We start from the raw sequence: 21,567 nt of genomic DNA on the forward strand, positions 1-21,567 counted from the left end.
ATTTGATGAAGATCAAGGATTGCAGCCTTCTGTATGGATGACAACCCAATGCAAAGAAAACCAAATTCTTCACAATTGGAGCAATAGGTAGCATTGTGATACACAGAGAAAAGGTTGAGGTTGTCAAGGATTTTGTCTTACTTGGGTTCACAATCAATGATCATGGATTTAGCAATCAAGAGCACAAATATGAGTTGCATTGGGTAAATCTGCTGCACAGGACTTCTTTCGAGTTTTTAAAAGCTTGGGTATTACTTTTGGGACTAAGGTTTGCCTGACCCAAGTCATGGTATTTTCTATTGCTTCATATGCATGTGAAAATTGGACATGGAATAAGGAAGATCAAAGAAAAATTGATGTCTTTGAATTGTGGTGCTGCTGAAGAATATGGAACATACCTTGGACTGCTAAAAGGACAAACCAATCTGTCTTGAAGAAGTAAAGTTAGAGTGCTTCTGAGAGGTAAAGATGACCAAATTTCATCTTATATTCTTTAGACTTTTGTTGGGAGAGACAAGTCCCTGGAGAAGGACATCATGCTTGGTAAAGTGGAGGAAGACCTTCAAGGAGAGCTCAAGCATAAGATCAGGGAGGAGGAGGGGCAGTGGTTTGTTCTTTAGTGCATAGGGGAGCTATTGATGGGCACTGACCTGGTGGCACCTACAACACAAATGGACAATCAACATCTCAAAATAATTCAGTAAAATTGTATATTTAGCTTACAATTGTGGGGGGAGGTCAGATGCTTACAGACATCCTCCCTGAAGACAGCCAGTCACCAGACTACTGTAGGCCCTGCTCCCTCCTGTTAAGGACAATGGACAGGCCCGCAGTCATTGATTTGGTTCCTGTAGGTGGAGTTCACACCCGATCGATAATGGTCTCTATCAGTTGAGTCAGGGAACAAGTCAAACTGGCTCTGTGACATCCAAAGTTAGGCTGCCATCCTGTATCTAGGATCTGCCCATCTTGCCACATGTATACCCCCAATCCCTCCTCTTCCTATTGCGTGTATGTCCCTAGACCACCCTCTGTCATTAGTGTTACCTATAGCACAACCCCTTCCTGTGATGTATGTCTTCACCTGTAATTAGGGGGCTTGCATGTCCCCAGAGAATATAAAAGCCTTGGTTGGCATTAAATCTCTCTCTCTCTCCACCTCTCCACGTGGACCACCAAGCAGGGCTGAGGTGAGCATGCTACTATGAAATGTGCCTGACTATTATTTCAATATCTCTTTTACCTCTCATGTTCTCAATAACTTTACTATAATCTTTACTTATTATCACTGTACAATTGCACCTACTGGACCCATAATGTTGTGCTAGGGGCTGGATTCCCTGGCATACAATCCACCTTCTCTGATGTAATATAAATGGATGACACTATAATATTTCTTAGAAGATGTTTAAAGATTACACTTTTCTTAGCTGTCTTTTGGATGCAGGAGCTTCACTGCACATAGATCTCCAGTCCAGAGGAGAAGTGTCATTCCTTGCTTTGCTGGTAATAAGGCCCCACCCCCTGCTTCTCAGAGGGATCATTTTATAAGCATCACGATGGCATTGAAAGGAGTTCTGTTCATAATTACTCACAGGCAAATTCTCAGTAGCTTCCCTCACCTTCTTACCAGACCTGTGCAGGAAGAGGTAATTGGTGGGAGTTAGAGTGTTTGCCTAGAAGAACCACATTAAATTCACTGTCAACCCAGCTACTACCTGTACTAGGTTTCTCAAGTGGGTAATACTGTACCTCAGTTCTTGGCTTCACACAAGAAAGAATTCACTCTGAAGCCTGGTTTGTACTCCAAGTGGGTTATTTTGAAGGATGGGAGAAGTTTCAGGTTTTACAGTCTCAAAAGAGTAGTACATGCTAAAAAAAATAAGAATGCACGCTATTTCAGGGAAGCATGCCAAACCACGCGTAAGCCGAGCTGGGGCTCCAAATGAACACAGGCAACCTTTGGGGACTGTGCGCCAACACATGGTGAACTGAGGCCAGAGAGACCACAGCATGGCTGAGCGGCGCAGGAGCAGGGTCAAAGACAGGAGAGAATCCTCTCTCGCCTGCCACTGACCAGGAATGGGTCAAAGAGGTGGCCATCCCGCTGCCAGGGGATTTCAAATCTCTGGCTGGAGAGGTGTGGTGGAAGGTCTTGGTGGATCCCACTGGCTGAGTTAAGCCCACATGAATGGGGTCAAGAGCCCAGGCCTTGTTTGGGCTGCCCAGGTGTATTGCCCACCTGACTGTGGGGGACCGGGAGGGGATGCTCAATTGGAGCATGCCCAGTTAAGGTCTTTATAGGTGGCTAATGGTTGCCTGATTTTTTTTCTTCCCATCCTCTTGTAGTTGTCCTTTGCAGGCATGGGAGGTACACACCCTATTCCTGTCTGGCTACCTGTCACCTGTATATATATAATTTAATACACATGATAAGAAAATACAGAGCAACTGGGACATAGTTACATAACTGAAGAGAAAGTATACTGGTCCAAACTCTGAAAAATACTTATAGCTGTATCTAATGAAACACATGTATACCCTAAATCTAACCAATCCAACCATTTCCAGTCAGTTAGAATCCACGGTGACCTCAGGTGTTTTGCAGAGTGTTTTAAGGTGGAGGAAGCCCCAAATATCAAATATAATTTAAGGAGAACATATATTTTAAACAGGAAAAGACAAGACAAAGACCTTGTATCTGGATGTGAGAGACCATTAGCATAGGGTTGTAATGGCTTCTAATGTTTTCATATAATTGAACACTTAACAAGGACTTGGGAGGGAAAAGATAACTATCATAAAAATGTGATTGATGGCAGATTAATACATCATTTACTGAAGCAGTAGCAGCACTATGATTGGGGCAAGTGTCTTATGTTCAGGTCCTTCTGATCAAGAGTCAGATCCTTCTGACCAAGAGACTCTAGCACAACAATTCCCATTAAAGGCACACCCGGCATGTCCCCAAAGGCTATGCCTATTCTTCTTGGAAGGGCTGGGGTAGTGACAACAAGCCATCACAGTCTTAATGCATTCTGCACAAGAGCAACCCTATTCATGATGCCTGTTAACAGAAGGAATTTAATAGAGACTGCTTTATATGGAAACGTATGTATGGACTTTGAGTTTCCACTGTAAACATTAGGCTCCTGAAAACAGTGCTCAGAAGTTGAAACTCTGACATGCTAGATGAATGGATGGATTGTGATAAGAGATCTAAAAGCCCCCAATAAAAGTATTTAAAAAAAAAAAAAAAGTTGAAACTTCTGATACAATGCCTAGTTTTCCAGAAGTAGATTATCAGGACTTTCTTCTCAGGGGAACATTAATTAGGAAAGGTCACTGGAGGTACTTCTGGAATTCAGGACCTATCCTAGCAGTGGTGTGGTTAAATGGGAATTCTTAAGAACAATTCCAGTGAGCTGTATTTGTAAGAGCTATGACATTATTCATCCACAAAGGAACAAGAATAAATTAAAGTATGTATGCTTTTAGGAATTCTAAATAATAAGCAACATCTGACTGCTTTCATAGAGGATGTTTCTCTTCAAATATCAATATGTTCACACAAAAACCTCCATTAATTTGGCTTTTAATATTTTGCTTTCTTTTAGTGCCCTGAATTTAAAAGACCCAGGGACATTGCAGTTGACTGGGTTGCTGGAAATATTTACTGGACCGATCATTCTAGAATGCACTGGTTCAGTTACTACACAACTCACTGGACGAGTCTGAGATACTCCGTCAATGTCGGACAGCTGAATGGCCCCAACTGTACCCGGCTTTTAACAAACATGGCTGGAGAACCCTATGCCATTGCTGTAAATCCTAAAAGAGCGTAAGTTAATGGCTTGATAGTTATATTTTTTGAGATGAGTATCCCTCCTTATAAGTATGGTTGTTTTTTCTTTAATACATTTCAGCACATAGTCACAATGTTTCTAAAACTCCTTGTATCTTTTCTTCTGTATAAAAGCATGTCTGTCTTACTTAAAATGGTGGTCTATTTTGAACTTTTCCTAGATAGTTGGTTGTATTATCTGTGAGAGTGGATGGGTGTATGTGCCTGCTGGAAACTATTGAAATGGATGTGATGAATACCTACCCACTATTTGAAATTTAATATTGCATTTTCAAGATCATAACCATATTGATAAACATGTAAATGTAGAGTATTGATATTTTGGATAGTTTGTAATAAAAATGCATGTAAGCAAATTTGATGCAAAAATGTTTTTACTTTTCCATAAAGCAATAAAATATAAGCAATAATCAAAAAGGAAGTAAGGAAATGTTTAAAAGAAAAACTTTTCCTTGTTTTCCATAGAGTTTGAGTAAAATACAAACAAACCAAAAAAGGTTTATTTTTTTATTGCACTTATTCAGTGTGCTTTCTTCTAAAGAGAGAATGATTTCTGTTTAATAAAGTTTAATAATAATTATCTCTACAAAACAAAAAGGACAGCATTTTTATTTGACGTAACATTCAGAATAGAAGGAATGTTCTGCTACAGCCTGTGGATAGCTTCATGTGGTAGAAATATTTTTCTTCTATAATTTAATGGCATTTCAAAAATTGAATTTTGGGTATCCAATAATAAGCTATTGTTTGCCTAAAGTAATAGTTGTTTATCTTAAGAAATAAACTTTAAGCAGTAGTTAAAATTCAGTGGTCAAAGTATAGAATTCCTTTAAATATCAATTCTGTGGAATGGGGTCCTCAGCAATGGGACAATTACGGAAGAAAGAGCGGAAGTAGAAACACTGGGGTATCCTGTCCCTTATTGGAGAAGTGGGGTTGAGTTTATTTAACAATAGGGTTTTATAATCATGAGGTCTGCAAGCCTTTTGTTAATACACACACCTTGACATGAGCAATGTGTTAATCTTGGATAGCCTGCGCTCTCAAGGGGAACACTTCACAGTAAGTGCCAGATATTTAAGAGACAAAGGTGTGAATCACTCCTTAAGACTGAGGGACAAAAGACGCTGACTGCTCTTAAAGATAAGCTTCCTCTAACAGCCAGGCACCTGCAGGAGACAGCTTTATATTAGCACTTTAATGGGGGATATATGTGAAGCAAACACCCTTCCTGAAATGTGTGCTTGGGTGCTACCCATTGTCCAGGGGCTGTGGAAATGTGCCTCACACACGTGCTAGTGCGCCACACCCTTTGGTCAGGAGTGTTGGGAGTAGATCGTGTATACTTTCTTCCAGGTCCTCAGTTTCCCACAAAGGCCTGGGTTCTTCCATCATTCTTTGCATTTAAAGTTCTGTCCAGGACTTGTGTTATAAGGCACACAGTTATAAGACTTTGTGTTATACTTTCAGTCCATTCTGATTCATGACAAGCCTATAGGACAGGATAGAAGTGTTCTTGTGAGTTTCTGAGACTGTAACCCATATGAACAGACTGACATCTTTGACCTATTTTCTTCAGGATGATGTACTGGACTGTCGTTGGAGATCACTCCCACATAGAAGAAGCAGCTATGGATGGGACTCTGAGAAGAATTTTAGTACAAAAGAATTTACAGAGACCCACAGGTATGATGTGTTGCTGGCCTACTCTAAAATGAACAGGATGCTGAGATTATTAATCTCATGACTCTGCTTTTGTTCTTGGACAATATAATCATTTCCATAAACAATGACATAGTGTATAGCATATTGAAAAGTTATCAATATTTAACATTGTATTTTCCCAACTTGAAACTCAGGCTTTTGCCATGTTGCCAGCTATATTGTGGGATATTTTGAAAATTGCTGAGGTTGTAAGGCTATTAACAGAATCTCACATGCTTGAAATTGTGACAGTTTATGGCAATGTGGAAGGCTATGTTTACAAAGGTATATTCGTGGTAGAAGGACTAGTATTGCTAGTATTCCCAGTTCACATGCTGGGAAAGTACAGTCTTCTTATGAAAGACGTATTTGACAATTCCATACCTTTTCAGTCACAGCTTTTCTCCAAATGGATTCAATTGCCCTCCCATCCTGCCCTTTGGGCAGGCCACACCTGAACTTACATTTTGTAGTCCTTCAACTGTTAGTTATTAATATTCTAAGTGTGGAAACTGGACCCAAGCTTAGCCAATCACGTGAATATATCTTGAAAGTAAATTCTAGTTCATAGCACTTTAACCATTGTACAATCAGGGCTCCTTTGTGTAACTCTTCTTGTTTTAAATCATGACAAGGTAGTGTACATTTGCTGATTAATAAAACATGAAATATCTTGGATATATTTTAAAATGATATATATTTTTTTCTCTGTGCTTTGGAAAACACAGATTTTAATTGATTACTGTCTTGAAATCTTTCATATTAAATATTATATTTGTACTATGGCCATTTCTCAAATATATTGTTGTCTCCATTATTCTCACTTCAGAATGTAGTGGAAGTAGGACACATAGTGCAAAGATCTTAGTGAAAACGCAAAATCCCTGAGAGCATAAGTGAAATTCAAAAATCCCTGCAAATGAGAAGTGGTCTTGGCGTCATGAGAAAGGAGCCCTGGTGGGACTGTGGCTTAGGATTCGAGCTGCTCACCACAGGTTTGGATGTTCAAACCTAATCAGTTCAAGGGCAAAAGATAAAGCTGTTAGCTTTCCCAGGATACCGTGCTTAGTTCCATTATCCTACACCACTGAAAGATACTATAGAGTTAGCTTTTAACTTACAAATCAAACTGATTTGAGAACGCGCGATCTACAAAGAGAAAACTCATAGAAACGGAAAGACGCAGCTGAGGTGCAAGGGACTCAGAATAGTCACTCCAGAGCCGGGAACTTCATTCCAGGCAGGTTTAAATACCCTTCCTGCACGTAGCCTGCAACACATGACAGGAATACACAAAGGGACATTTTACAATTATTAGAGGGTATATGAAGAAGCATTAACACATCAGCCAATCTGTTCCCAGACAGGAGGGAAGGACAGGGTTGGGAACATGAAATAACTGATAAGTTTGCAGACTGCAGCTTTTGCCAGGGAACAGGAGGCAAAGTGTTGGTTTTATCGCAGGTGGAAAGACAGGCCAGCTGCTGCTTCATCAGTTCTGGAAGCTGAGTCATCAGCATGGTGTACCAGGGCCTGGACATGTGGAAGGCGGTGGGCCTGCCCTGTTTGCCAAAGAAGCAAACAACTAAAGCTTTGTGAGCCTGTGCCCGTGTCTTTGATCAGTCTCAGGAATCCTGACGCTGTTGTGCTTTACTAGAACCCGAGTGACATTCTCTTTCAAAACTTTCTGTTCTTCTTTTGACTTGATCCCAAATATTCATCATTCGAAGTTCTGATAAGAATTAGTGCCTGGAGATTTTTTTCTTTTTTTAGATTTTATTAGTTCTTTATTAAAGACAAAGAGGAGACATGATATTTTAAAGATAGACACAAACTTTTTCTTTCATATAAAATTGACTCCCATCTCTGTAACAGAAAAGGTTATTTGATTCCTTTATTAAGTTTTTAATTTAAAAGGCTATCTTTTTTATTAAAGGGCTTAAGGAAAAATCAAAATCATTGATTTTTGGATCTTTTGGAATATAAAGCACACGTATCTGAAAACTTTGTTATATAATTTTTATCTAGATATAATTCTATTTAATAGCACAGTATGTGATCAGAGCTGATCAAAACATGTATGTCTTAGACTAGCCTTGACCACCCATGCAATATCTGGCACTTCTGAAAATTAGCTGAATTCAAAGGAAGAATATTATTTACTTGGTTTAGATATCAGCTGTCTTCTTTTTCATGATTATAAACTGTAACATATTTTCTTGTAAGCACTCAGATTGTTGGGGACAACTGTAGTTGTCTATCCCATTATGTTGGTGTAAGAGAAGAAGTATTTTCTGCCCTTTGTACATACTCCTTAGGTGTGTAATGCCAGCAACTGGAAATTGCTTTATATTATGGCTACATAAGGAAACAAAAACAGAGATATGAAAACAATTCTAAATACCAAACTAATCACTCAGCACAATCAAGTAAAACAAGGGACAGAACTTTTAAAATAGTTAAGTCATTGCCCAGAGGCAATTTGGGTAGATCACATCTCTATAATATACTTGAGAATAATATTTGTATTTACTTTTATTACAGTTAGACCATATTTATATACTTATAAGATTAATCATTTTTGTTTCCTATTTAATTGAAGAATTGTTATGCTTTTGATGGATTTTTCCAGTCTGATTGTCAAGTTTTGGTCCATATGAAAATGAATAAAATTAGCACAAGCTCAAATTGCCTTGCCAGTGAAGCAAAGGACCTAATTAAGAGATCTCTATGGGATCTAGTTTGGGAGATTTAGGTGGGAGAGCTCTTTCGTCTTTATCTTTTAATTGCATTGGACTTTCCAAATTGGTCATGTGAACCCTGAGGCTGAGATGGTTAGTGCGCAGCTGATGCTACTGAAGTGTGCTGGTTCAGACTCACTGTCCGTGACATCCATCAAGAGTACCTCGATGGAAACTCTATGGAGGAGGTCTCCCCTGTCATCTGAGGTCTATGTGAGTCCAAATCTGCTGGATAGTGCCCTCAGACATCAATAGCAATGACTCTGATTTACCCACACACAAATTATGGTTACTCAATGGAGATTTATTATGGAATATACTTTCTCTTCTATATTGAAGAGAGACATACCTTTTGATATCTTGTAGGGTCACTATGAGTCAGAAGCAACTACATGGCAGTGGGTTTGTTTGATTTTGGGGTGTTTTTTTTTGGATTATGTCTTGAGGATGTTTTTGACCAATCTCAATGAAGACATTCACTGCTGTCAACTCATAGCGACCCTGCAAGACAGGGTAGAACTGCCCCTGTGCGTTTCCCAGATTGGAACCCTTCACAGGGTGGAAAGACCATCTTTCTCTCATGCGGCAGCTGCTGGAGAGCAGCCTGACACTTACCCAGGTCTCTCTGACAATGAAAACAACCAGTTTCAAATTAATAAAAGCAGTAAAAAGTTCAAGGCCAAGTAAAAGTTAATGTAATTTTCTACTTTTTAATTCCAATTCTAAGTATCAATATTTAGTTAATTTAAAGGCCAGCCTACATACAGGTGACTTAGAACCATGTAGGCCAACTGTAACAACAAGAGAAAAGTAACCAAAGCTGCTGCTGTTACGTCTGAATATCGGTGTTACATCTGAATATCGGTGGTCCCCGTGATACTAAGGAGCCCTGAGTCCCAGTGTTGAGCACTGGGTTGTCCAGCAAAAGGTTGCCAGTGGAATCCACAAACTGCTCTGTGGGAAAAGACATGTCAGTCAGCCCGTCAGTCAGTCTGCTTCCCTAAAGATTTACACTTTTGGAAACCCCATGAGATCAATGTTACCATGTCCTACAAAGTGGCCGTGCTTCAGAACTGATTTGACAGCATACAATATCATTAAGAATGAATCTAAGTAGATAAAAATGTCTTGTGATTTAACCCGTGATCCTGTTATATTTTGAGAACTGTGTTTTCATGATGGGATCAAAAGGATACCTAATTTTTGTCCTTTGCCTGCGAGAGCCGCCCGGTGGAGAGGGGCATGGCCTTCTCTCTGAGATCAGTGGACTCCGAAAAGAGTGAATCCGCTGGCAACCATGTAAACGTTGCCAGCTGTGTTCAAGGTGCCCCTCCAACCGGATATCGTGAATTTTGCTCACACTAACCTACCAAGAACAACGGGCAGCCGTCAGCTGTCAACGAATTGGTGGCTCATCAGACTGTGCAGAGCCCCGCCTAGCCATGGCAAGGATGCCCCGAGTTGGGTGGCAGGTGCACGCACCATTGGGGCCAACGTGCTTTTGGAAATAGATGTCGTGGAGGTCGCATGTTTGCACCACCAATACCTGGCGCCATTGGCAGTGGAGGGTAAACCCCACTGAGAAGCGCTGTGCCGTCTACTCTGAAGTGGCTGCCTCTGCCTTGCCTGTGCTGCTCACGTCTAAAGGTCATCATCCTGAGGGAGTTCTTGAACCTCCTTTGAGAGTGGAAGACAAAGTAGAGGGCTGCAAGAAGACCAAGGAGGTGGCTTTGCTTCTTACGAAAGGAAAGGCCTGGAAGGATACCGAGCAGCTCTGAGTAAATGAGAGCCCAGAGTACCCTATGGCTCATTCACTCACCTGCTGACTATGCCTTCTGGAGTTTTCCATGGCTTATGCTTTCTATTTCCGCAATTAGTTTTCCAGTACAGAATCACTGGATTCAAAATGTTGGCGGCTGCTGCCCACACCCATCACGAACACCGGTGAGAAGTTCCCTAGTTTTTAACATTCCTCCCAGCCCCCTAGTCAGTGTCTGCAAAAGTCATCCCACCTGCTCACGGTTTGCTGTTTTATAAATTGGAATTTGAGTTCGCTCAGGCTCAGAGACTTTCAGCGATAACTGACTCCTGGTCGCCTGCTTTTGATAAAGCTTCTCATTATACCTGTTCAGTGTGGGGCATGGTCCTGACTGCCTTAGAAACCAGGAACAACAAACCAGCAAGGGCAAAATGAGAGCTGGTCAGCAGATGCAGCCAGGGGACAGTACTTCATTTACAATGAAGACCAGGGTATCATCAAGGCCTTCAGGAACATCTCTGGAATTACTCTGCTCAATCTCAGCAAACCAAACACGTTGAAGGTTGCTGCTGGTGGGCTTGGAGTGCGTTTCTGCATTGGACTGAAGGTGGATTTGCTGGTTGGGTGAGCTGTATGGCTCTCTGAAGAGTAGCTACAACCCCCCACCTCCCACCCCCCTTGCACAAGGTGATCAACATAGAACTTGGCGGCAGAGTCTTGAAAAGCTCTGAGATCCAAAAAACCCTCTGAGCACCACACAAGAAAATTTTTTGTGGAGTCCTGAAGAAGAACCCACTAAAAAACCTGAGAATCATGTTCAAGCTCAATTCCTATGCAAAGATCGTACGCAGTAGGAGCTCCATTCTTAGGCAGGCACAGTATCACAAGCTGAGGGTGACCTAGGTCAATTCAGATGAGCAGGGAGTTTCCAACAAGAAGCCCAGGTAGAGAAGAAAGGAGAAAAGAAAGCAGCTGTCATGAAGAAGCCAAAGAAGCCTGGTGGGAAAAAAGACTGCGGATAACAAGAAACCTGCCACAGACAAAAAAAAGCCTGCTGCATAAACCCTTCCATTTTACTCCATGCAAGTTGTCTTTTTGGACAGCTTATTTTGAATAAAGAAAGACCTGATTGAAGCAGCAGTGCCAGACAAATATATATATTTAATTATTTAAAATAATTATACATATATATGTATAATTATTTTAAATAATATAAGACATGTGATATTAAAAATGAAGTCATTCTGTGGACAAATTGTCCTCAGAGATACTACAGGCTAGGTACCAGGCAACCACAATTAAATGAATATTGCAATGAAGGAAATTACACAACTTTGAATTTTGTCAATATTCTATTTATGTTATACAGAGGTCTCATAAGTGTACAACGACATTAGGAAAAAGTTTGAAATATTGTGTTCATTACCAAAATTTGACACAAAGGCACATCTTCTTGATAGAGTTCGCATAACCATTCAAGTTATAAAAATAAACCCGGAAGGGAATGGTAAAGCACAACAGTATGATAAAAATCTCAATTCTATAAGATAAAGATTAAAAGTGAAATATAATATAAAATATAATAGGTAAAATACACAAACCCATTTCCTTGGAGTGGGTTCTGACACAAACTCATGGATCCCACAGCTTTAGAGCTGCAGGAGACAGCTAATCCAGAGGACTCCCAAGGCTTACAATCAAGAAAGGTGTGCAACAGAGAAATATCTTCTCAACATACTTATCTATCTGTCTGCTGAGCAAATAAAACCAGAAGCTGGATTATATGAATGACATGACATCAGGATTGGAGGTACATTCATTAACACCCGGATGTGATCTGCAGCTCACAGAGCTTTGCTTGCTGAAAGCCCAGAGGACATGAAGCCTTTACTGATGATGGTACAGCATTCAGTGTGGATTACAACTCCATGCAAAGGAAAAAAAAATCCTCACAACTGCAACAATAGATGACATCATGATCGATGGAGAAAAAACTGAAACCATCAAGGATTTCCGATTGCTTGGACCCACAATCAATGCTCATGAAAGCAGCAGTTAAGAAACGAATTATTGCATTGAGCAAATCTGCTACAAAATACCATGTATTTGGATACATAAACCAATGGCCAACAAGAAAAATGAGAATAATCCAATATTTTAAATGTGCAGATGACATGACTAGGCAGTTCACAAAAAATGACTTCCAGATGGCCCACAGATATATGCATAAATGTTCACAATCTTTATGCATTTAAGAGATGGAAATCACAACAAAGATAAGATACTACCTTACACCGACATTGATAGCAAAGTTTAGAAGATTGGAAAATAACAAGTGCTGGAGAGGCTGTGGAGAGATTGGAACCCTTATGCACTGCTGGTGTGACTGTGAAACTGTACCAACGCTGTGGAAAACCCATGTGAGAACACGGTGCAGCAATCTCTCCACTCAGCAAATAAGCCTGAAGAGCTGTATGCGACCGACGTTCATCACAGCACTGTTCACAATAGTAAGAAAATGAAAACAACCTGAATGCCAATGGGTGAAGGAATCGACAAATGCACACTGGTACAGACATACAAGAGAAGAAAAATGAAACTGCTGAACACCCCATGACATGGATTTGGATGATGTTAGATTATGTTAAGACAAGTTAGTCAATTCTATGACGACAACTGTGGTATGAGACCACTACTATAAAAGTAAAAAATCAAGTTAAAGATTTTCATATTGAAAGAAACAGATTTGCTGGTTCATGGTGGGCATGGGAACTACAAAGTGTTAGAGTGAAAATGGCAGTTTGAAGACTTAAGTGCTCAGATGGTATTTTCTGTTACTTCACATGTGTGTGAAAGCTTGACCACGAATAAGGAAGACTAAAGGAGAATTGATGCGTTCAACGTATGGGGTTGGCAAAGAACATTGAATACACAAGAGACTGCCGGTAGAAGAAACAACCCTGTCTTCGAAGAGATAGGCCACTTCAAGTCAGAAGGGGGAATGGTATGAGACTCGTGTACTGTGGACATGCTGTCGAGAGGGACCACTCCCTGGAAAGGACATCATTGCTGGTAAAGAGCATCAGGGGAAAAAGAGGAAGACCATAAACCAGGGGGACTGACACAGTTGCTGCAATAATGCATTCAAACCGTGCAAATTAATGCGCGGACGGTGCAAGGCACAGCCGTCTTTCCTTCAGTTTAGAGTCATTGTAAGTGGGGATCGACTCACCGGCACCTGGAAACAACAGCCACAATTGTGCTTATTGAAGCAGCCACGCCTTTCTGTCCCAAATGGATGCGCTCACACCTGCAAGGATTTGGTTAGTACTTCAATCAATGTGCTACCAGTGATACTAGATAGAATAATAGCGATAAGATGAGCCAGTCAGGGTGCGATGTAACAACGATGAGAAATACAACTTTCCTCTAGTTCCTAAATGTTTCCTCCCCACTCCCACTACCATGACTCGAATTCGACCTTGCAAGTCTGGCTAGACTAGAGGATGTACACTGGTACAGATAGGAACTGAAAATCCAGGGAATCCAGGGTGGATGAGCCCTCCAGGACCAGTGGTGTGAGTGGCGAAACAGGGAGGGTAAAGGGAGAATGGGTAGGAAAGAGGGAACCGATTACAAGGAACTATATGTGACCTCCTCCCTGGGGGACAGACAACCGAAAAGTGGGGGAAGGGAGACCTCGGACAGAGCAAGATATGACAAAATACCAATTTATAAACTATCAAGGGCTCATGAGGGAGGGGGTATGGGGAGGGAGGGGAAAAATGAGGACCTAATGTCGGGGGTTTAAGTAGAGAGAAAATGTTTTGAGAATGATGTCCAAATGTGCTTTACACTATTGATGTGTGTATGGATTGCGATAACAGTTGTATGAGCCCCTAATAAAATGTTTTAAAAAAAAAAGCAGAGTATGTTGGGAAGAAAATGAGTACAGCTTCTTTTTCTCTATGCTAAAAAAGTCTATGAACTCTGAACACACATTTCTGTGAAAGAATTGATTTTCATGCTTGTCCATGCATGTTGATTTTGCAGGTCTGACAGTGGATCAGTTTAGTGATCGCATCTACTGGGCTGATTTTGAGCTTTCTCTCATTGGCAGTGTGCTGTACGATGGCTCTGATTCAGTTGTCTCTGTCAGCAGCAAGCAAGGTTTGTGCAGCGTTTTTGTTTTCAAATATTATTGGAGTGTTAAATGATATAACAAAAACATGTATGGGAGCTTTATAAACACAAAACCTTTTTCTGGATTTCTCAAAATTTGCCTGTCAATTTGAAGATCTTACTTTGGATTAAAATTTCCAGTCTAAGTGGAAAAGAGGCCAGAATGGAAGGAAGTCCTTTAGGATGAATATGGTCCATTGTTCCCAAGGTTGATAAAAGTAACTTTATTCCGTTGCTTCTGTGGCTCTTTCCTTCAGAGAAGACCACTCATGTAGTAATGATTAATGCCTGTCGAAACGGATTTTTATTTCAAGTTGCAGTGGTGCCATAGGACATTATTCTGATAGGGATTTTAGGGATGCCCTGCCACATTGCCACATGTGAAAAGCGCAATTTACACCACTAGTAACCTCCGAATATACCTGTCCTCTTTTTTCGGCACCCTTGCTATCTCTGCACATCTGCCTCCTATTGGATTATGTTTTCCTCTCTTATTGCCTGACTCCTTTCACAAGCTGGTTGCCTGACTCAGTTCTTTCTAATGAATCCTGTTTTTATACTTCTTGTTCTTTGCCCTCCCTTCTAATATTTACAGCAGATTGTTTAAAAATGTGTTCTTGAAGTCTTTATATTTATGCTCTATGTATTGAATATAACTCCAATTTTTCACAAAAGCACAGAAGTGGAAAGAAAATGATGAAATTGAACTGTTCATTGTGCTTTGTCTAAAGTGTGTTATAGAGTATCAATAATCCTTGAGAACAGTAATTCCAAACTCGTGTCAGTAATTATAGTTGACCTGTTTCAGCTTAAGTGTACATTTTCCTATTAAGAAACTTTGATGAACAATCTATAAACTTAAAAGGTATTTTATATTTTGTAATTTGTAGATAATTATTAAAATATAATTTCATTTTTGTTATATATTTTAATACAAATGATTATTTTGCTCCTTTGTAATCTCTTGAAAATAATCATGGAATATGATAAATTATGATCACTATTTTTTAAGTCACATTAGTCAGAGGTATAATTGCCATCGGCCAGTTTGCTTTCTTTTTACATTTTGAAAAAAGACAATAATATTGACAAATATTTTATAGGATTTATTTTTTAAGACCAATTCTTGATTACTTCAGAAATCTCTCAGGCAGGTAATGCAATTTAAATGTCAATTCAATCCAGAATGCAAACAGAGTTTGTAAACTCTTTTGTTTTGTTCTTCTGTGCCTGTTGCGATTGGTTCATAGGTTTTTTATTGTTTGTTGTTTCTAAACTATGCAGCAGAAAATATTATTCTGTATATAATAATCCGCTATCAATACTTCATAATGATGATGATGATTACATTGATGATGGGTTCATTTGGAATGTTCTGAGTGAGATACTCAATACCGCACATATATCTATTATGAATAAATTACTTCAAACAATTTTACAGCTAATATTTTTTAAAAGACACTAATTCTGAAGTTCCTTTTTTAAATTAAAAGAAAAATTTAAAAAATTCTGTATTTTCTTGGTTAAACTTAGATAGTTTTCTTAAATCTAACGTATATATACTGTAACTTTTATAATACCTCCTTTTGAAATTCTAGGCTTATTCCATCCACATAGAATTGATGTCTTTGAAGATTATATCTATGGAGCAGGCCCTAAAAATGGTGTATTTCGAGTACAGAAATTTGGTCGTGGTTCAGTAGAATACCTTGCTTTAGATGTTGATAAAACAAAAGGGGCTTTGATATCTCATCGCTATAAACAAGTAAACTGTAAGTATATAGTATTTTATAAAGTTATAGCTACATGTAAATTTTATTCCTTAAAACTTTCAAAATAACATTTTAGAAATAGCTTAAATACTTCAGCATCTTAACCCCAGTAAGTTAAGCTTCAAATTTAATCTCACCAAACCTTGTAATTTATCAAAATCAAGGTTTAGATGATGCAAAAATTTTAATTCTGCCATTATAATTACAGAAATTTGGCTATGTACCTTAGAGTTATGTATATGTAAATTCCAGTATACACATATAAAATACTATTGTGAATTTCTACAATGCAAGAAACAAGGAAAATAGTCTTTACCACTTTTGCTCTTGGTACTGAGAACAAAATACCTGTTGTAACATTAACATGTACACAGAGAATTTTTTAAGAGTTGTTCTTTCTCTGATCTATTTTTTAAATCTACGTATTGTTGTGGCTTACCATTATATAAAACAATAGGTAAAATGTCAAAGGTACATTCTTGAAATATATATTTACCACCATCAAAAAAATTCATGTGCAAATTAAAAAACAAAAAGACAGAAAGAAACAAGGGAGAGGGGCTGAAATCCTAATCTCATTGAATCTAAGCTAGCCCTTGAAGAAACACTTTGAAATTTAATTATACAAAATAAAACAAAAACAAAACAGAGAGTCAATTCCAACTCACAGACAGTAGGTCTCCCACACTGACTTTTAAGGAGTAGACAAGTTGTTTCTTTCATGGGGCAGGTGGTGGCTTTTCAGCATCAACACTGGCCAGCAGCCCAACGTTTATCCAACAGCACCATGAAATCAGAACCCAAACTAAAACCCAACCCACTACTGTCAAGTTCAGTTCAACCCTACCCAGGTTCCAAGGCTATGTCCCTATTGTCTATATGTCTCTGCCTCCTGAGGAAGGCTGATGAGTTGATATTGATCAGGAGTTCTTATGGTCATCCTTATGGTATATAAAAAGAGAGTTTGCCTAATTTATGCAATAACATAATAAAATAACAGGTGATATTTATTAAAATTTATTATCAAAAGTGATTAAAACAAAATGTGTTCCATAAGCTCATTCCCAAATTCTATCTGAATGTTTGCTGCTCTGTCTCAATGATCCAATGTACTAATGCCATTACTTTCAACTTAATGGCTTTAAAAAAAAATTCCACTGGGTCTGATTTGGTAAAGGTCAATATGCTTCCATCAAAGTTGAATGACTTAATTTAAAACTTTTACATGTGAAACCAATCAAACTGAATGTTTTTCTAGAACTTTCCTTTCTACCATTTCACCTGACATGCACACCAGTGAAATAACTCCCTAGACCCTCCAAAGCCCTTCTCCAGCATTGTGCTTTGTTTGTTTGAATTGATAGGTGGGTGTCCATTGGATCATTTTTAAACAGCAGAGGGGGCTGATTTTAGAACACTGTCATAAACAAACAAACAAATAAGCAAACAGATGTGAGTAGGATTGTCCAGGATCTGCATGAACTCTACTGCTAATTGCAACCTAGGCTGCACTTTGGAAACTCAGACCAGTGTTCTTGCCAATGAAATATTCGTTGCATGGAAGATGGACAAAGTGAAGACTTGAGTACTTTATTATCTGCTATATGAAGTGTAAAGTAAGACTGATGAGGATGAGGAGATAACTTATCTCAGCCTCTAACGGTGTATGCTCACTGCCGTGGAGTCCATAGGGACAAAGGCCGCCTGCCCCTATGGGTTCTGAGGCTGAAAATCGGTACCAGGGCGGAAAGCCTCTTCTTTCCCCTGCAGAGTGGCTGATGATTTCAAACTGTTGATCTTGCGCTTAGCAGCCCGCCTCCTAACTTGCGACTACCTACCAGAGCTCTGCTCATGGAATAAAGTAACATTACTGTACATACGCCCAGTAGAAATTCCATATGCTTCCTTTTCAACATTGCTGAATCATCCTTTCACTTGTTCAATTTTATATTTGGTATCTGTTGTTTTGATACTGATGCATATTATTTGTTTTCTTTTGTTTGTTTTAATCAGTACCTAATCCATGTTTGGATTTAGCATGTGAATTCCTCTGTTTGCTGAATCCTTCTGGGGCCAGCTGTGTGTGCCCTGAAGGAAAATATTTGATTAATGGGACCTGTACTGATGACAGTGAGCTAGGTAGGTATATGTCACTATTTTGGAAATAAATTGTTTTTGATAACTTATCACAGCATTTGAAACTGAGCAAATTTACATACACAGTCGTGTAAGTGACTTAGTATCAATAGCTCTTGAATGCTTGTGTTTATTTCTTCACTTGTAGTTGAAGACAATTCTGTAATTTTCATAAAGCAATATTGAGCACTTAAAATGCATTTAACAATATATTTAAGATTTTTATATCATGCATGTAACAGAAGATACTTTAATATATTGCATCAGGAACCCCCCCCCCAAAATTAAACACCCTGCCTTAAGGCCCATGCTGAGTCATATCAGCCTTATAGGATGGGGTGGGTTTCTAAGACTATAATTCTTTTTCAGGAGTAGAAAGCCTCATCTTTATCCCACAGAGCCACTGGCAGTTTGAACCCCTGGCCTGTGATTAGCAGCCCAACATGTGGGTGGATGCCATTTTGCTATTGGTTTAAGCCAAACACAAAAATCTATTTACTCCTTCAACAAGGTTATATTGAATATCTGGATAATAAATCCTAATTTAGATTCCTTCACTTTCACTTTCATTCATAGAGTTTGGAACTTAGAAGCTAGAGATTAGAGAAAACAATTTTTGAAAAATGAAATGCCATTTCAAATGCTGATACATGCTAAGTAATAAAATAATTTGAGGGATTATCAGCAAAATATACTTCTAAGTGTCTTGTATTTCTCATGCAATCCTTTCAAGAAATCATTGACAATGTATTGGCTCCACACCTACTTTAATGGATAAGAAAACAAAAGCAGGGAAAGGCTAATTTACTTGTGCGAGGTTGCTTAGTCAGTACTGGTACTGGTACTCTACAGAACTGGTACTCCACAGTACTGGTACTCTACAGCAAGTTGTCATAGGACTTCTAAAATAAGTTATTTGCTTCATTCGGTCTCCAAATTTTGTAGTTTTATGCTTAAAATAAAGTAGCTTGACAATCTAAAGGCAACCATTTTTCCAGGTACTAAACTATTTAGTGATTTCAGTTTTACTATTTCAAGCCTGCTTGAAGCTTCCTCAGAGTTCAATTTCATCATTTACAAGAGAACCTTAAATTTAACTAAGCAGGATAACGAAACACACACATTCACCTCTACATACATGACCCTTGGGTATTTTCAGTTAGGAATATAAATAGATGGGTTTAAAATTATTAATTGACATAGATAAAAGTCAATTCATTTTTCCTGATATTAACATTTGATATAGCCAGCTTTTTTAGCTCTTTATAATTACTTGACTTTTTCTAGCTGCCATTGTTAAAAATGATAAGCACACTGAATATTTTTAATCTTCATGTATGAAATTTGAAATTCAAATGTTACTCATTCCTGGGAAAGTGTTCACCTGCTCTTTCCTATAGTTGATTATAATTGCTGAAGCTTGGCTACTGGGAGGTGATTTAAGTTTTTGAAAAGAGCAGCCTGCTCTTTCATTATGTAACAATCACCATAGTTTTTAGAAAGCTGTAACTCCACTTTCTGTTCATCAGGCTGTGTTGTACTTTTAAATTCCTGATGCCTAATGAGACATAATATAGAAATTCACATGCTCGGACATGTAAGCGTTCTGAATAGCTATGGGTTTTATAATGTATATAGTATCACTACAGACTGGGATGAGTCCTTTCTTAGTAATTCTAATTATGTTCATAAAATCTGCTTTTTTCTATTCACATTCACAGCATCTATAAAAACCTTTCCCGACTGAATGAGTTAGAACTACTGCTGAGTTTTAAATTATGCTTGCATATTATAACTCTAGATTTTTCTCGAGATTCTAACCTCTATACTCAATTGTTAACCTGGGGATTTCCACTTGTGTTTGCCTAAGTATCTCCATTTCAGTATGTCCACAACTAAGTCACCTCTCCAGTTCCTATTGCCCTGGCTCCCCACTTTGTTGTTAGCATCAGAAAATCAAGAATGATGTGACATTTTCTCCCTTTTCCATACAGCAGTATGAGTTTTACCTCCAAGTTACCTTTTACAATATTCTATTGCAGTCTTCTGTATGTATCTTCTGTAGTCTGAATCATTTACAGAGAGCATGAACAGCACCTTGGCTTTCAGTGGCACATGTCCCCTGCTGGTATAGTCTTTGCCTGACCCTTATTTTGGCAGTAAATCCAAGGATCTTTTCTGACCTTCTGAGAGCTATGTTATTATTGTCTCAGCATTTCTATTATTCCTTACTTATTCTCAAATAAAATGTCATTAAGCAGTCAGGTCATGCCGGATCATTTATTACAAATGTTAGCTGTAGAAATATTTCTGACACTGCTCTATCACTATATTCTACCAAGTCTAAATGACTTTTAGTCTGAAAGGTCTATATGTTGTTTATAAGGACTATCGTCCAAGAGTAGATCTTATAATTTTCTTTATTATAAATACAATTTAACCAGAAAAAAAAAACCTGTCAATGAGTCAATGTTGACTCATAGTTATCCGCTGTGAATATCTGAGACTATAACTATTTATGGGAGTATAAATCCTGTCTTTCTTCCCCAGGAGCTACTGGTAGATTTGAACTGCCAACCAAGTGGATCACAGCCCAACACATAACCACTTCACCACCAGGGCCCCTACAAATGCAACTCACATGTTATAAATAGGTCTTACTTATTTCAGTATCAATTAAAATCATTGCCTCTTAAAAAGAGACCATACTTGCCCATATCATAAAGATATTTGCATGCTGGGTAGAGTTTATTTAAGAAAGCTTTATCTTTGTTTCCATCAATATTGACATTTAACAGTTTGACAAGTACAAAGTGACTAATACTCCTTTTGTTCTAAAGAGAGATAAAATATTATTAAATATTTGTCATTACCATTCAACATCTGTAACCTGTGTCTCTACATGTATACCATTCTTAGGAGTAAGTACTTTAGGAAGTCACATAAATAAGTAAGGTTCTAGTATTTATATATTTTTATTTATTTGACTTACTCTTCCTCAATTATTCGCTGAATGAAATGTTAATGTGGACATTTCTTGTCATCACCAGATGATTCATGCAAATTAACTTGTGAAAACGGTGGCCGATGCCTGTTCAATGAGAAGAGTGACCCGCGGTGCTATTGCTGGCCTAGCTACTCTGGAGAAAGATGTGAAGTCAATCACTGTACCAACTACTGTCACAATGGAGGCACGTGTGTGCCATCTGCTTTGGGTAAATATTGGAGTGTCATTTTTTATATTCACCCCATGTGCCATTTTCCCTGTATGTGAAAAATATAAGACAACGTTAAAAATTATAAACCTAAATCTTGTTTAAATTAAGAAAATAAGAATAAGTTAACACTAACTAAATTTAATAACTAATTCAAGATGACACCAATGACATTTTTTTCCTTTATTCACTA

At 38.5% G+C, this 21,567-nt stretch overlaps 1 protein-coding gene across 1 annotated transcript in view; it reads left to right on the forward strand.

Moving 5' to 3' along the window:
* LRP1B (LDL receptor related protein 1B) overlaps window positions 1–21,567 on the forward strand; it is a 1,686,774-nt gene that overhangs the window by 1,593,406 nt on the left and 71,801 nt on the right. The window contains exons 74-79 of the mRNA XM_045298375.1: window positions 3,618–3,841; window positions 5,445–5,551; window positions 14,123–14,239; window positions 15,850–16,023; window positions 18,037–18,162; window positions 21,210–21,374. Coding sequence (XP_045154310.1) covers window positions 3,618–3,841; window positions 5,445–5,551; window positions 14,123–14,239; window positions 15,850–16,023; window positions 18,037–18,162; window positions 21,210–21,374 — 913 coding nt within the window. The remainder of the gene's footprint in view (window positions 1–3,617; window positions 3,842–5,444; window positions 5,552–14,122; window positions 14,240–15,849; window positions 16,024–18,036; window positions 18,163–21,209; window positions 21,375–21,567) is intronic.

The sequence above is a fragment of the Echinops telfairi genome, unplaced genomic scaffold (genome assembly GCF_000313985.2).
Source record: "Echinops telfairi isolate 266 unplaced genomic scaffold, ASM31398v2 ScPeMD7_4;HRSCAF=17, whole genome shotgun sequence".
In the NCBI taxonomy this organism is placed as follows: Eukaryota; Metazoa; Chordata; class Mammalia; order Afrosoricida; family Tenrecidae; genus Echinops; species Echinops telfairi.